The 16,578-nt window shown below is 45.8% G+C and overlaps 7 protein-coding genes across 7 annotated transcripts; 2 read left to right on the forward strand and 5 right to left on the reverse strand.

Moving 5' to 3' along the window:
* Positions 1 to 565: 565 nt before the first annotated feature.
* On the reverse strand, positions 566 to 2,253 carry AOL_s00109g94 (uncharacterized protein; the record flags this gene model as incomplete). Its single annotated transcript, XM_011126575.1, has 2 exons — positions 566 to 1,843; positions 1,906 to 2,253. 2 exons carry the CDS (start codon positions 2,251 to 2,253, stop codon positions 566 to 568), a joined length of 1,626 nt encoding a protein of 541 aa, XP_011124877.1.
* A 2,463-nt stretch (positions 2,254 to 4,716) lies between these two features.
* On the reverse strand, positions 4,717 to 6,819 carry AOL_s00109g95 (uncharacterized protein; the record flags this gene model as incomplete). Its single annotated transcript, XM_011126576.1, has 1 exon — positions 4,717 to 6,819. The coding sequence occupies one exon, from the start codon at positions 6,817 to 6,819 to the stop codon at positions 4,717 to 4,719; it is 2,103 nt and encodes a 700-aa protein (XP_011124878.1).
* Positions 6,820 to 9,028: 2,209 nt separating this feature from the next.
* Positions 9,029 to 10,319, forward strand: AOL_s00109g96 (uncharacterized protein; the record flags this gene model as incomplete). The annotated part of the gene is made up of 2 exons (XM_011126577.1): positions 9,029 to 9,208; positions 9,273 to 10,319. The coding sequence occupies 2 exons, from the start codon at positions 9,029 to 9,031 to the stop codon at positions 10,317 to 10,319; spliced, it is 1,227 nt and encodes a 408-aa protein (XP_011124879.1).
* A 696-nt stretch (positions 10,320 to 11,015) lies between these two features.
* AOL_s00109g97 (uncharacterized protein) lies at positions 11,016 to 12,213 on the reverse strand (the record flags this gene model as incomplete). Its single annotated transcript, XM_011126578.1, has 3 exons — positions 11,016 to 11,110; positions 11,167 to 11,812; positions 11,914 to 12,213. The coding sequence occupies 3 exons, from the start codon at positions 12,211 to 12,213 to the stop codon at positions 11,016 to 11,018; spliced, it is 1,041 nt and encodes a 346-aa protein (XP_011124880.1).
* A 300-nt stretch (positions 12,214 to 12,513) lies between these two features.
* Positions 12,514 to 13,605, forward strand: AOL_s00109g98 (uncharacterized protein; the record flags this gene model as incomplete). The annotated part of the gene is made up of 2 exons (XM_011126579.1): positions 12,514 to 12,840; positions 12,913 to 13,605. 2 exons carry the CDS (start codon positions 12,514 to 12,516, stop codon positions 13,603 to 13,605), a joined length of 1,020 nt encoding a protein of 339 aa, XP_011124881.1.
* A 45-nt stretch (positions 13,606 to 13,650) lies between these two features.
* On the reverse strand, positions 13,651 to 14,373 carry AOL_s00109g99 (uncharacterized protein; the record flags this gene model as incomplete). Its single annotated transcript, XM_011126580.1, has 4 exons — positions 13,651 to 13,759; positions 13,817 to 14,011; positions 14,097 to 14,268; positions 14,322 to 14,373. 4 exons carry the CDS (start codon positions 14,371 to 14,373, stop codon positions 13,651 to 13,653), a joined length of 528 nt encoding a protein of 175 aa, XP_011124882.1.
* A 1,022-nt stretch (positions 14,374 to 15,395) lies between these two features.
* Positions 15,396 to 16,247, reverse strand: AOL_s00109g100 (uncharacterized protein; the record flags this gene model as incomplete). The annotated part of the gene is made up of 4 exons (XM_011126581.1): positions 15,396 to 15,678; positions 15,762 to 15,880; positions 15,988 to 16,046; positions 16,121 to 16,247. 4 exons carry the CDS (start codon positions 16,245 to 16,247, stop codon positions 15,396 to 15,398), a joined length of 588 nt encoding a protein of 195 aa, XP_011124883.1.
* Positions 16,248 to 16,578: the final 331 nt, after the last annotated feature.

Below are 16,578 nucleotides of genomic sequence, written 5' to 3' on the forward strand. Positions count from 1 at the left end.
TGAGCTGTGTGCTCTCACTTTTTTCTTTCTCTATTTCTTGTGCTTTTTTTTACATTATTCTTCTCCACTTGTATGTATTTATTACCCCTCTAGCTTTTTTTTTTTTTTTTTGTTTACCTGGTGCCTTGTATGCTGTTTCCTAGCTTAAGTGTAATGCGAGATTCTCTTTGTCTGTACGTATAGCATTCATCTTGGTCATCACGAGGTCCTGTTGCATTTTCGCGGCTTGTGAGACATCCTAGACCGGTATATCCGTGCCACCAACATACTACGGGACAAAAGCCACCAATATAACAGCCTTAAAAGCTATTTTAGGGGTAGTATTGCTTAAATATTATATTCGGGGATGACTATATAGACAATTGAAGATGTCGATACCGACCCAAGGAATATCCCCCATATTACAAGACAAAAACATTCGTTTTCGAGGTGTATCGTCTATGACCCTCTACCCGAAGAGACTGAATGCAGTCCACTTGACAAAAAAGGATATTATCGTTAAAATAAGGAAACTCGTATATTACCCTTCCAAATAGGAACCCAAAGGCTGGTTGATATATATGATTTATAAATCATCAATCTGACCCAATCCTAGCAGCACCCATGATGCCACATTAAGGAACACAAGTAAAATCCAAATGAGCGCCGCGAATCCGATTCCAAACCATCCGTTTGCCAAGGAAACGGATTCAAGTCCTTGACCCCTTTCTTGTTCTTCTCGTCGCTTTTCCTTTCCAGCTGTAGGAAGCGGTTGTGTCGTAGACCCATTGACAGCGACGGTCATATATTTGTCCTTGCAGACGTACCACAGAAGCGGAGCACAGGTGAAAATCAGGTTTACAGAAAGGACAATATTGCAAGCATAGAGTGTCTTTGCAAGACCTTCCTTTCCGACGGCGGCAGCGATGGCGATAGCAGGAATGATGGAGATGCAACGGGTAGCAAGTCTTCTAACGAATGGGGAGATATGCCATTGCATTGCACCTTCAAGAATCATTTGACCAGCCATAGTCGCGACGACACTACAAGCCATAGAAGAGAGCATGAGACCCAATGCGAAGAGAGTTGCAGCGGCCGGAGAGATAGTTTCAGCAAATAGTTCGTAAAGAGCGAACAAATCTGCTTCCTCTGCATCATCGTCGTCAAAGGATGCGGCAGCAACAATGAGAATTGCGGAGTTGACAAAGATGGCGATAATGAGAAGAGTAGAGCAGAGTTCGGCAATAGAGTATTTCATGCAAGACTTGATGGCGGCGAGGGAAGGACGGTAAATCACCGTAACTTCTTTATCATCAGCGTCTTCTGGAAGGGTATAGTTCTTGGATTTGACGTCGAAGTCACGGAGACGAGCTTGGACAATGGAGGAACCAAGATAGATGGTATGCGGCATAATCGTACCACCAATAATGCCACAACTTTCTAGGAGACCGTCGCCAACGAAGACGGTTCGGGATGGCAGGAATCCAAGGAAGACCTGGCCGGCTGGTGCTTCTTCAGTATCGATCAATGCAAGAAGGTAGATCAAGCAAATAACAGTCGCGAAGACAATCGATGCAATGAAGAACTCGAATGCGCGCAACCACCTAAGAGCTCCCCATGGTCTGTAGAAAAAGAGAATCAAGAGTGTATCCACCAACGAAATTGCGCAAGCGGCAGGTAGAGGGATGCTTGGATTCAAGAGATGAACACCGATTGCGAAACCAATGACGGATCCGACGTCTGTGCAAATAATAGCAGCTTCAGCCAAAAGCCACAATGAAACGTTGAGCCAGAAAGGTAGGGAAGCTCGGTTCATCTGTGCCAGGTCCAGTCCGGTAACAGAGCCAAGTTTGATCGACATCGACTTTTTTTCGTAATTTAAATTAGCATTAAACATTTAGTCAAGCTGTTATCAAGAAAACCCACCTGAAGATATGCTGAGATAGCATTTCCAAGAAGAATCATAAACAATAACTTGTATTTGAACTCGGCACCGGCCGCAACATTGGATTGAAAGTTATCAGGATCAATATATGCGACGGAAATCAAAATACCAGGACCGACGAATCGCATGAACTTTGATGTGACGTGGGTAACCTTGCGGTACCATGGCATCTTCTGGCCTGTCGCAAGTTCGATGTCCTGGATTGTGGTCTCGCCTGCGAAATCCTTCTCTGATGCCGCTGCCTTGTTCTCGCGAGCAACTGCGTTAACATGGTCAGGATCGCCTTGCAGGCGCGCGACCTGATCTCTCTCCCATGCGCCGGCCGTCATTATGGAGGGCAATTGAGAGGAGTTCGAGAAATGGTGCGTTGCAGGTGCTTTACAAAAGCGGGGTCTGAGAATGAGGCGGGACGAGGGGGAGGGATGGACAATCTCGACCTCAAAAAGAGAAGAAGAAGGGTGAGGGATGGGAGCGCAGGGTCACGATCAATCGAGGGTGTGTACGGCCTTGATATAGTTTTCGCAATGGCAATCTCAAAGCCTTACTTTACTTCTTCAAATTCTTCTTATCCTTCTCCAACCCCCAAACCGGTGCCGGTATACCATGCTCACTGGCGCTAGAGGTAGAGCTAGGCCGCATGGTAAACTGCATCCTCGACGTGATTGTTGAGGGCCATGCAAGGCAAATAGGCCGGTGGCTGGCCTTGTCCCCTAGCGCACTGTCAAAAAGTCTATAACATTTGACATGCCGCCGCCGAAGGTCCTGGTCATGGCAGCTAGGAGCAAAGACGGTAATTCCCACGCCCGTGGTTTAGCGTAAACGAAAGTCGAGGTTACTCGTTCTGCACCTTCCAGCTTCTAGACCCACCCTTGTGCATGAGCCCTGGGAAGAATTCGCCTGGTTCCAACGTGCTAATCGAAGCACCAGCCAATTGGAATTTTTGGCTAAGGAACGGCTGAATGTTCTATCTGCGATTTTCCATGCCACTTTGAGTTTCTTGCACCATGATCCCGCGAGGTGCATACGTAGCAGCTTTGATGGTGGAAATAAATCCGCTGAAAATTTTTTGAACTGAGCTTGAGGTGGTGGTTGGGTTTATCCCCAAAACGGAACCTCCAATGCATAACTAGATCCTACTAAGTTTTCAAATTCCGGTTAACTATCAGACCAATCTCGCAGATACATATATATTATCTGCAGCGGCAGCATCTCATGGTTCATCGGCAGGGCGAGATTCGATTTGTGAAAACTTGAGCAATCTGCGAGGGTCGAGGGGTTGGACTGGAACCTGAGCTGAAAAATCAAGGCGGCCAAGCTTTTTGCAGGCGAGGAACGCATGCAGACGGTTTGCCGTCCCAAGCATTTTCGCCGCATGATATGATTCTGATAAGCAAGCAAGCTTCATTGGCTGCCGGGTTCCGTTGCCTCTCCAAGACTGGCGACCAAGCTAGGCCAAGGTACGCGGATGTGTCTTGGGTTGGAGCTCCCGCGCACAGGAATCAACGATAGCGGAGTTGTTATGTAATATCTGACAAAAGTGGTGGTATTCTGAAGCTTGAAGCTTGAAGCTCGACCTTGGGACATAGACTTCTCCACCAGAAATATCCCAGAACGACAACTTGTCTGGTGACTTTGAAATTTTTGTATCCAAAAGAGGAGAATAGAGCGGGTTGGGTATGTCATGCGGGCATACCCGGGTAACGGGAGCCATCGCTTTGGCGAGTGCGTCGAAGGTGCATAAATCAATATGCTTCAGTCGATGCTATCTAAGCTATCCCAGAAGTCAATATAAGTTATAAGTCACGAAACAAGTCCCATAAGTGTACAACATACCCGGAATAGACAAGGGTGGTTTCAACAAGAGAGGCTCGTACGTAGACGATACATCAAAATCAATTGCATTGTAAGTATATTGCAATGCTTTGTAGTCCCATTAATTGCCTGTGTTGCAATCCATAACGTATTTAGGTTCACGCCAGGACGCCGGACGGATTAAATTTAGGCCTAGTCCGTCGAATTAATGGTAATTCAAATGAAGCCCCCAAACCCGAATCGCTTTTTGAATTCTCAGAAGTTCAATTTAAATATCCACTAATTTTGAACTACAGAGTACAACAAGGTTTGCAGGGAAGGACTTGGACGTAACAAGCATCAATTGGCCTCGAAGTCCAAGCACCAATAAGCATCGCATGCATTGTTGATCAGGGCCAAACGACACGAATACAGACCCACATGGTCTGGCATGGCGTTGGGAAAAGCTACCATCGGCACAGGCTTGCCGAGAGGCCTAGTTTATACCAATACTCAATACGGAGTAGGTACTACATGTATGTATGTAATTTATTTCTTTGCCGCTAGCTCACTGGCGCTCGATTTCAATTGATTGAGTTTGCAACTTGGATTCGTACTGGGACTCGACTTTGTAACGAGGTTTGTCTTTGCTGTGGGGGTGACGCTAAGCAGATCGAGAATTTAATTTCAAAACTTCTAATCTCGAGCTAAATCTGTCTCTCAAAGATCTTGCCTGAGAAGCTACCAATCTAAAAAAGAAAACCTGTGTAAGTTTTAGGTTTTAAACATAGAAAGGGGGCTAAATATATGCATTTACAAGGTATTATGTAGGTAGTTAGTTAAGTATATACTAGTATACTTTCTCACCAAATATATCCGACCTGCGTCTACGCACAGGTCCACTAATATTATTCTAGAGCCTAATCCTGCAGCCCTAGAGAGGTGAGCATTCTATAATTCCTGATATTTCCGAGATATTACCAGATAACAAATTTAAAACATCACCATCCTAATATATGGAATCCGGGGACTACAACACAGTCATGCAACGTATATGTAACATATTGCCCATTGTCATTTGGGCCGTCCAGTGCAGTGTTGACGAAGTCGGTCCAGCCAGTACTCGCATAATACCAAAATGATGGAGGCCGTTGCGCAGTGCCTCCATCCAGACAAGTCCATAGCGTAGTTCTGGTTCCTTCCAACGATGGACGTATCGTTGCATACCCATCATTAATGTCAAATAAAGTGTATTGTAGCATTTTCCCAGCTCCTACAATAGCGGTGTTTTTCGTTATTCCAAGCCACCTAGCTTGTATCCTTTGGGGATTCGGTATTGTAGTAAAATATACGAGATAAAATGACTCGGTGGTATTGACTCCATTGATAAAACGCCACCAGTCGTATCTCAACCTCCAACCCCCCGAGGTGCCGTCCCATATTGCTTGCCAAAATGTTTCCCTCGTTGTGTTCGCTATGGGTGTGGTATCGGGTAGGGTACCTTGATGATTTTTGGGGTCAATCCAAAAGTAATAGTTGTCGAAAGTCCCGAGACTATCATTTTTCATTTTATAATAGCCGTTCGCCGCAATGGTAGAAGTTAGGACGGATTGAATGGTACTTGAAACCAGTTCCGTTGAGTAACTTGTCTCCGTGGAACTGAAATCTGTGGTCGATGGATAAGGAATGACAACAACGCTCGTGGTTGTCGAGTCTACCGTGGTTGTTGGTGCTGCAATGGCACTAGAGCAGCCGGCCCTGACTTCGGCATCATTGAAGGAGGTTAAAGGGGCTGGGGTTGTATATGGCTCTTGCCTTTTTGCGATAGAAGCTTTCTTTTGTCGTAGATCTGTGACGCTTGTCTCTGTAGGGATATAGGATGTCGAAACGTATTCGATATGGGAACTGGTACATACAACGAGTTCTGATGAAGTGATTATTTTTGTTGATACTTCTGCACTAGAGGATGATGTAACCGTCGAAGATGTCGAGGTCACCGTGGAGCGTAGTAGGTTGGAACAAAATGAGTACAGTGCTTCGAGTGTGATAATATCGTAAGCATTAAGCATCACGCTTGAAGCTGAACTGGATGGCGATTGCATATATGAACTCGAGGATGTCTCTGAAGACAAACTAGACAATGGAGTAGACGATATCATAGCGGGTGAGCTTTCGGGTACATTAGATGACAGATCGGATGACGTGCTAGGTGGCCGATACGATGATGATAATGAGCTAGAAATAACAGAGCTGATAGGTAAGGTCGTCCTTGCGCTGGAAGTTGATGTACTCGAACGGACAGCTGGTTCATAGCAGAGGTCATATGCCTCAAAAGTCAAGGGAACCTGTGCTCCTACTGCTCCCATCTTTACGGCATACCTCGTCCTTTCTATCTGAAGCAGATACACCCTATAGAGCTGAAAGGTAGACGGATTCTGTAAATCCAAACTGCAGCCCTTAAAATACCAATTACGAGAGAGATCATTATCCGCTAGAGTATTTCCTCGCAGGATCAAGACATCTCCATAGTCATTTGGCGTCCCAACACTACTCGTCTGGCGTCTATATACGACAAGGCGCTGGTTTGCACTTATTGCACTGATTGTTCCTTCTGGCGTAAGCTTAAAGTCGGCGTTATTTACGACTCTGGGTATAGGATTGTTGAGTAAATCGTCCCGTTGGAGAAGTCTATTTTCTGCATCGACATCGATGATAATTGGCCCATTGTATGTTGTATTCACATATGCATCATCAAAGCCTGGAATAAGAGCTCTTAACCGGAATTCTGTTGGAGCGCCGGCGTTACTCGATACAGTACTCGTAGAGACGATTGTGCTCTGGGAGAACGAAGAGGTCGTATCGGGAGCGCTTGTTGAAGGATTTGTCATCTGAGAAGTCGAAGCTTTATCTTGAGTCCTGGAATTGAACGAACCCCACTGTATATTGTCACATAGAGGCAAAACATCCAAGTTCGAGCCACATGTACCCCGAAGAATCGTCTTTGTTCGACGGAAAGTTGAGAATAGCGTCGTCGTCGTTGCCGTAAGCTGCGAATTGCCGGCAACGGCAAAGAGAAGGGTTGCCGCTAGCAGGAGGCACACCATTTTCCATCTGAGTTTGAAACCGTTGGTGGGCGTCTGGATATCAATATCTTACAGCCCTACGTAATCGGATGTGGACACGATACAGTCTCTAAATTTCCGCTCATGTTTCCGACATTTAGATCTCGCTATAATATTGGAATACCAACGTTGGGGCCGGACCCGGGATTGTCGTCGCATATCACCCAAAATGAGCTCGTTGTGTGTTGTTTTCGTGGTAGTTTTGCCAGCTCGCCAGGTTCGAAATTGGGAAATGTTTCCCTCACGGCAACCATTAAACTTCAGGCACCCGCCATGCGATAATTCGATAACGGGAAGCGAAAGGAAAACTGACAAGAGTATCTGGATATCCAAGTGCACAGAAATAGCCGGGTGTTAGGAATTCTTTGAAGCGAGTTATGCAAGCAAGCCCGTAGCGGTTCCGTGCAGAGTTCAACCCATAACTCAGTCGGATTCAATCGAACCACAATTCCGAGCTAGTTCGAGCGTTCGTAGGTTATAATTAACTGTTGGTAAGCCCTCGGTCCCTTGTCTAGATCTACAACAGCGACTTACCTTTATTCGGGCCCTCAACGGGATATTACAATTACGTATGAGACTACGTAAAGAATTAGTTCCACCTCTTGGCTAGTGTGCTATTCGGCTAACCATCTCTCCTGATGATCCGAATTGAATACTTTACTCGATACCTATATGGATATATGTTTCGTCTCAACACTCAGACTCTCTGGGTATAACCACTTACCGCACAATACTTCTTACCTAATTATGGATATGCGCGTGTTCAACTTTATGTATTTTGAATGAAAATTACCTAACATCACTGGTGATACCGAGATTAGGTTACGAGACTGACTATCCGTATAGACGCCATAGTTGGAGTATTGGGCTAATGGTCAACGTGTTGGCTCTGTTGCTTTTCCGGTTCGGGCCATCACTTTAATTTGGCCAACCACGACAGCCTCAATTGCTCAACAAAACGTCAAAACCAGCCGAAATGTTTATGTCAACCCGCCTCTCACATTCTGTGATTGGATCAAAAGCTTCTTTGCGAAGAAGTGAAAGCGTTCGCCTGTTCTCCCTCCAAAGCCGGAGGTGGCAGCTTTGGTATGGACAGGTATGCATGCAAGTGAACCAGAAGAAACTGACCCACATAGACTTTCCATTCTGGTGATCCTATTTTTCTGTGGTGGAAGAATGGACCCCTGAAGCTACTATGTCCAGCGCCAGGGAATGGAAATTGCGTGTCCCTCGCGCTTCTTCGGATTAATTGGGACGCAATTTTGATCGATGCCGGGCAATCGATGCAATCTGGCTTTGATGGCATCGACGGGAGGCTTAGACGTTCGCTATTATGACTACATGCTTCTTGGGGATTCGATCTGGGCTTCCTGGGAAATGTCTGAAGATAGCATATATCGCTCACAGAGAACAATACAAGCTCGTTCGCGTTCGCTGGGTCCAAGGTAATCTGGGCGGTGAGAAAGTGGACCTGTGCTAGCCCAATCGGCCAAGGCAGTTGGCGTCCCGTTTAATATCATATCACTCCTTTTCTGACAGGAAGTAATGCAGCGTGCTGTGCTGGAATCGTGCTCTCAAACCCCTTGACCTTCTCCCTTTTTGTGATTTTCCCTTTTCATCGTCTTCTTCGCTGCCCTTCGTTCCTCGTAAGTGTCGGTCGGATTTTGTCTGTCGTTACCCACATTGCATCTACCAGCTGCGGAATTCTGCCCTGTTGTTCGATATAATCATCTGTATCGCCCAGCAGTTCAGCCGCGTCCATTCGTTCTCTTTAGATCTCTGTTTTTCTTCAAACGAAATACAACTTCCTCTCGCTTTTTTCTTCTTTGCATTGATAGGACTGTCGCAGTCGTAAAAGTCAAGAAAAGCTATCGTCGATTTGTCGCACGCCTAGCCCTTCCGCATCCGAACCATCCGTTCCCACCTTGGCCACCTCATTCTTCGTCCTTTATTTTATATAATAATAATTCTCTCCATCTTCCTATCGCCATTCTATCTCCTTTAATTAATCTTCAGCAATCCTGCTCTTTTAACGTTTGGGAAGGTTACGTAAAGTCAAACTCAAAGCAAACACCATATTTCTTCCTCTGTCGACTTCGTCATCGTAGAACCTTCGTTTCACAACAGACAAACATCCTACGGACCCTTCGGAAACTACACAAGTCACAATACTTGGTAGTCTATTCAAGAGATGGCAACAGCTTTAAATTATGATACGCTGATATTTAACGCCTGTGCATTTATCACCGGAGTGTTCTTGTTGGACTATGGAGCAGACAAATTCGTCGACCATACCGCTGTTATAGCACGAAAGTTGGGAATTTCCGCGACCTTGATAGGCCTACTCACGGCAGGTGCAGAATGGGAAGAGGTGCGGAATTACCTGCATATTCATGGATCATACGTATACAGGCATGGCTAACTCGTCGATCTAGCTCGTTGTGGTTATTGCATCGTTAGCCCAAAATAACTCGGCCCTGGCCCTGGGAAACATCCTTGGTTCTTCGATATCCAACATCCTCGGTGCCTTCTCGCTTGGCCTCATTTTCTCGAAAGATCCAGTCATCTATTTCGACCGTAGCTCGAAAATCTACGTCGGAGTTCTGTCGATAATAACTACCGTCTTCTGCTTCTTCCTCGCCGTCTATCGAGTTGAGTTTGGCCGCTTTGGAGGATGGCTGTTCTGTATCGCGTTTTTCATCTACATTGCCTCGATCGCATGGGGGATCTATCGTGGTGTTATGGACCCACCAGAAGACAGCGATTCGGACTCCGATAGCGACTCTGATTCTGACTCTGACGATGAGACCGACGATGAGGAATCTGCTAAGCATATGAAGAAGGTTATGGAGGGATATCGCAGCAGTAGCAGCAGTGATGATGGCGGCTCTTCTGTCGAGGCCATCCCACTTCGCGTTCATAGGAAGTCTTCCAGCATTAGCCATAAGATCAGCAAGACCAACGGCCGCGCACGCAGCTCTAGTGTCTCCCACGTCAGCCCCCGAAAGCCGGCTCGTTCCGTTGTCTACCACTTCGCCCAACTCCTCGTCGGTTTCGTCACTGTTTCGATCTCCGGATATGTTCTTTCTCACAGCGTTGGTACCATTGGTGAATCCTTCGGTTTGTCGGATACACTGGTTGGTGTCACACTCCTTTCTTTCGCTACGACCCTTCCGGAGAAATTCGTTGCCGTCGTCGGCGGAAGAAAAGGACAGGGCGGTATCGTTGTTGCGAATACTGCCGGTAGCAATATCTTCTTGCTTACCCTCTGTGCTGGTGTTCTCTTCCTCGCCGGTGACCTCAAGCAGTTCGCTAACTCGGTCACCTCGTTTGAGATTATCATGACCTGGGTCTCTTCCGCTCTGTTCACCGTTATCGTCTTCTACGGCGGAAGGAGATGGATGGGAACCGCCCTCTTAGCTATTTATGTTGTGTTCATTCTCCTCGAATTCGCCCTCGGCCGTGGCGAAGACGCTCATTAATCTACCTACCGATATGACGGCAAACATCAAATCACAGCACAGTATGCCTAAATACAATTCACCCTTCAAAAACACAACCTTACCATAATCAAGATCTTTTCTTTCACTTTTTTTTATTACCTTGGCGCAGCGGATCTCTGGGATTACCATTACTTTTTTTTTCTTCGTCTTTTGCTTTCCCGGCTTTGCAAAAAAAATCCAGATCGATTACGAGACCAAAAGAAAGATATCTTTACTAAGGGATTCAGTTCCCCCCATATCAATTTATAAATATTAATTTTCTTTTACTATGACGGCGGGTTTTGTTTGGGAGCGGATTTTTTATAAACGGATGGGTTCACTTTTCCTTGTTTCCCCTTGCTTCTACACCCTTCCCCTTCTTATCCTTCTTCTTCTGTAAATATTATTCCCTTTGTCCTTTAATCCCTTGCGTTTCTTCCTTTACCTAGCCTTTGTGCATTCCTTGATGACGATTTCCCTCTATCTATCCATACAAAAACTGTGGCATCAGTCGACTTGTATAGTCGATAATCAAAGTCAAATAAAGAATAATAATCCAACAAATTCAAGAACGATCATTTAGCTTTTCCCCGTGTGATTTGCTAAAACCTGCTGAAAATTATACTATATAGTCCTAATATACACAGGCTAGATGAAGATAAGAAGGAATGAAGAAAATTGAATAGATGATGATATCTATTTCTTCAGCTTCTCGGTCAACTCTGGCACAGCCTTAAACAAATCGGCTACTAAGCCGACATCCGCAACTTGGAAGATAGGTGCATCGGGATCTATTCGCGGTTGTTAGATAGTCACACCATTTCAAGACATTGGTTGTGTATCTTACCCTTATTAATCGCAGCAATAACCTTGGAATCCTTCATACCCGCAAGATGCTGAATGGCACCGCTAATACCGACGCTCAGGTATAGCTCGGGCGCCACAACCTTACCAGTCTGCCCAACTTGCAGCGAGTTATCAGCAAATCCACTGTCAACAGCTGCTCTGCTAGCACCAATGGCAGCTCCCATGGAGTCCGCTAGTGGGATCATAATCTTTTCGAAGTTCTCCTTGTCTTTAAGACCTCGTCCACCGCTAACCACCTTCGATGCAGTATCCAGATCCGGTCTATCAGACAATGTAAGATTCTCCTCAACCCATTCTACTGATCCCTGGTGCTTTGAATCCTTCCCCTCAACGATTTCGGCAGCCCCACTCCCCGCCGGTGCGTTTCCGAATGCAGTTCCACGGATTGTAAGAAGTTTCTTGGGGTCTGAAGATTGTACTGTGGCAATGGCGTTACCGGCATAGATTGGTCGGACAAAGGTATCTGCTGACTCAATCGAGATGACGTCGGAAACCTGCTGGACGTCGAGGATGGCAGCGAGACGGGGCATGACATTCTTGCCGAAGGCGGAGTGCATTGATACTATATGAGTTACATCGTCGGCAGCGTTTTCAGCAACAAGAGGGGCGTATGATTCCGGTAAGCCCTAGACCATAGTTTTGTTTCAGTATGCTATTCATAGCTTCGCTGTCGTAGAATATATTTATATGTTTTGTATCTCGGCATGTATGCGGAATCTACACACACCTTCTCATAAGCCTCATTCGCAACATAAACAACCTTATCCAGACCCTCAATCTTTGCAGCTTGCTCTGCAGCCTCCTTGGCAGCTTTACCAGCTACAAATCCAATAACAGGGTTTCCTAGCTTTTTGGCTGCGGTGACAACATTCTGCGCCGAGGATTGGAGTTTACCGTCCCGTTGTTCGAAGAGTGCTAGCGTGCTTGCAAGTCGTCGTGAGAAGTGGGTACCCACGTATGGACGGGATATCGTGGCTTGCCGGCCGCTAGCACGGAGGGAGTGCCTTAAGAGGGTCGAGGTATTCATGATTGTATAATGCTGCGGTCAAGATGTAGAAGTGGGATGAGGGAACGGAGCTTCGTAACTTGAGTCCCTCCTCGTGAAAGGGTATTTCTTTTCTTGTGTTGAGAAGGTCCGTAGCCGGATTAGTGCGACAGCCGAGGCCGATGATATCCATGCAGAATTTCATCCCACCTTCGAAGTCCGACGGCAGACGAACGCGAACTAGACCCCAGTTTTTTTTTTCCCATAAGTTTAAAGACGTACCCTCTAATTTCTTTTTGACGGCAAACTACGTAATATGAATGATTGAAATAAAACAACCGCATGTCATCCCTCCCGAGCATCGTGCTCCGTAAGCCCGTCGAGTTTACAAAATCCCAGCAGGCGATCTACCTCCTCCGCAAGTTATACCGCGAAACATCATGTCTATTCGATGAAGTTGGGCGACAACAGATAAAAAATAGGATTAGAGAGAGGTATAGAGAGTGTCAGGAGGTCACGGATGAACAGAGACGGACGAAGTATTTGAAGGATGCGAGGAGGGTGCTGTCGACTTTGACGAGGGCGAATAATGGGGATAAATGGCGGACCTTAAATGTTTTGGAGCATGCTTATGGGAGGAGGGGGAAGATTAGGCACCAGATAATGAAGGTTGGTGATGACTTTCTTTGTCAGAAAATCAGTGGGTCTGAATGGGAAAGCTAATAGTAACAATTCATGTAGCCATTGCTTAAAGAAGTAGTGCCAGAGGCTCCTATCATTCCAAATCGCGTTCGGTCAGCTACCCCGGGAACGACACCAAAACTGTCGGCATTGTTCAAAGGCGCAGTTGGAAAAACAATCAAAGCCATAGAGCCCGAAATCCCAGAGTTCTCTGTATCGGGAAAACCGTTCTCTCTGAGTAGAACTGCCAATATGAAATGGCGACACAGATCTATGATCCTTAAACGAGTCGTCCCGCCGCTAGAGCCAGTCGATTTTGAAAGACTGGAAATGCTGGTTATGGGTTGGAGGAAGACCATCCCACCGAAACGAAAGTTTATCACAAGAGAAACACGAGCAGGACCTAAGAAGCTGCGGCCGAATATGTATAATGCGAGGATGCAGAGGAGGATACTAAAACATGTTCTGGAGCAATTCCCAATGTTGGAGTACAGACCTCAAAACGAAAAGTTTGTTGCTGTATACTCGCCGGTGTTAACAACCATGCTCCATACCCCAGGTGACCCCGAGGACTTCGAGGGCGTGGATGACAAGGGAGAGCCAGAAGGGACAATATTAAACCCAAATAAGAAGTTATCTGGGAAGTCGGCTGCGAAGAGGAGGAAAGCAAAAGGGAAAGCTACGGCGTTTTCCGGTTGGTTGGATAAAAAGAAGGAAGAAGGAAAGGTTCCAGAAAATTTTATTGGAAGTTGAAGCATTCGGATCTTTATTGACGTTAGTCAAAGTGTATGCGACCGTCTATTCGATTGTCTCCAATTTAGGACCCAATTCTCCTAATTTACCCAAGCCATCACCATCGACTCGCATATTCCACCAATTCTCCATATGCTTAGCACCAATGCTTTTACTATCTTAAAGTTAGCACGACATGGAAAGTCGTCACGATTGATCTAGAAATACTTACTAAAAGTCTATGCTCGGTTTATTCCAATCTAGGACCTGCCAATCCAACCTCCCGCCATCCATTTTCTTCACCTCCCGAGCAAGATAGGCTAACAATGCTGTACCGTACCCCTTCCCACGGTACTCAGGTCTAACGAATAAATCCTCAAGATATATTCCTGGCTTTGCTGTCCATGTTCCAAAGTTATAGAAATACCTGTATCATATGTATATACCATTAATACCCATATATTCTTCACAAAGGTCGGGTGTCGCCGTGGCTAGACGGGAGCGAAACATACAGGGCCATTCCAACAGTTTGTTCACCTTCACATATCAGCACAGTGTGTGCATATGCAGGCCCACCGTTGAAACCGAGGTTTTTGTAAAGAAGTTCTTCAGTTGCTTTGCAGCTTTCCAGTTCATTTTCGTATTCTGCAAGTTCTCGAACCATTGCTAGGATTTCGGGAACATCTTGTGTAATTGTTAGATTGTAGGCTGATCGTGTTATAGATTGGCTCATATACCTTCTTTAACGGCCTTCCTAATGATGCCGGCTGATGAAGTGCTGGAAGACATGACTATTTTCGTGTTGATTATGTTGGGGATTGAGAGTGGGTCTATCGGCGTCCGTGGTCCAGAGGTTGGCTCTAGGTCTAGCGGGGCCAAATGGAGGTAACAGCTAATTGAACAATTGAATGCTGTGAGTTAATTGAATTGGCGATTCGAAGTACGAAGTTAAATTGAAGACGGTTTATATAACTTTAATATGTACTTAGAGCAGCCGGTACCCTAATCTATCCACGATAATTGAGATTGGTGAAGGATCTGTATTGGGAAATTTCCAGAAAAGTAACAGGGTCGTTTAGAAGTAGACTAAAAGGGCCCTCGGACATAGCCGGCCGATGCTTTAGCATGCTGAGCTAACTTGCCGAACTGAAGCTTCAAGCATGCAAGCCTGCCGTGTACTGTTTCAAAGTACCTGAGTGCGTCTTGTCGTCAATGCAGTAAGGTAGTATTGGGAATTGGATTAGGATAGCAAATGCCTGCCCGAGTAGGTCCTACCGTTCAACTTTGTAGATGCTCGGCTCGTTCTATAGCATAGTTGTATTGCACAATATGACGTGAACTTGTATAGTACGTATTTTCTAGCATTCCACTTCACTTCAACCGGATATGAACGATAGAAAGGATCTTTTGGTTTCCCTGAGAATCATAACGCATGATCATATAGCATGCAATTCATCGTTTCATCGTATAGGACAAAAAAAGCGAGTGCGGGGGACGACGGAGACAGAAACATCGCGAATGCATGTCCAGACATGTAGAGGGGGGAATCCCGTTTTTTGTAAGTGCGTTCCCTCCTGATGTGCTCCTATTTTCGTTCATCCACATCGATATTTTCCGATTCATCTACAGCGTTTCCCCCCAGTCACGGCTCGGGAATGGTTCCTCCTTCTTTTTTATTTTATGAACAACAGCAGATGTAAAGAAAGCAAGTAGCAAGGGAAAGAAATTTCCACGAGGCGTGTTAAAGGTAAGCATTTCCATCGAACCCTACGGTGTAGGTTGCTGGTAATACCTGGCTCTCAACGCTTCTTCTAGAACTTGGCTTCTGGGGTGTCATCGTAGAATTTTTGAAGGATGGTGACATTCTTCTCAAGGGCCTCAAGCCACTCCTTGATACTTGCCTCGTCTCCAACCTTGGGGTAGAAATCCTTGCGGTATGGGGTAGCCTTCATAGCAACGCTGAAGATTCCCTTAACCACGAAGTTGTGGTATTGCTTAAGAGTCCCATCGTAGGCGTGTTGGAAAGAAGTAGCGAGTTCTTCAGTTGGGTTATCGAGGTTGTGACGGATACCTCTGGCAGTGAAGTCAAGACCTCTACACAGCAATCGTTAGTACGAATCTCATAATATATGCAAACCTCCTCCTTTCCAAACCACAACTACAGCCTAAGCACGTACCTGAGCAACCAAACGAGACCTTCAGTAGCGTCCTTCTTCTTCTCGGCCCGCTCTGCAAGAACGAGTTCCTGGAGAGTTCCGGATTTCTCCTTTGCGGCGTCGTAACGCTTTTGGAGTTTCTATAATCCATTGAGAATAATATAAAGTAAGTACTCATTCTAGAGCTAATAAAGTAATAGATTGTGTATTAAACAAGATGAACATGCAGCGAATTTGGTCGACTTACGGTAATGTTTCCATTCAAATCCGACTTGACAGGGCCGAAGGAGGTCGAACCTAGGATATCTGATAGGTATAAATATCAGTATCTAGCCCATGCGAGGGAAAGAAATACGCGATTGCACGCATCCATGACATACCGAAGAGTCCAACCAGGGACTCGGAAGCTCCAAGGAAGCTGACGGTGTCTACACCGGGAGTTGTGGGGACATCCTTGAAGGAGACCTTAACGCCGGCAATGAATGTTTGTGCGTCGGAGCTGGACATTTTGGATTCTTTTTCAAAAAGAATGAAATATACTGAAGTAAAATATACGTTCTACGAAAATGGTATAATAGGGGAGTGAAGGGCTTTTGGATTTTTGTTCTATCGAACTGAAAGAATGAGGGGTCAAGCTCCAGGACCGGACAAAGCTTCGTGTTTTTAAACGGTCCAGTTTGGGGGAGCTACGCCTGTCAATCCCTGTACATATTTGAGAGTAGAAACTCTAAGCTAACTGCGGAGTAGCACCAGGGGGACACGCTAGCCGACGGTGGGAGGCTTTGGAAGTATGCCAGGCTGCATATCACACCATCTATGGCTCCAAGGAATTGGTCCT

Source organism: Orbilia oligospora, assembly GCF_000225545.1.
Source record: "Orbilia oligospora ATCC 24927 unplaced genomic scaffold scaffold00109, whole genome shotgun sequence".
In the NCBI taxonomy this organism is placed as follows: domain Eukaryota; kingdom Fungi; phylum Ascomycota; class Orbiliomycetes; order Orbiliales; family Orbiliaceae; genus Orbilia; species Orbilia oligospora.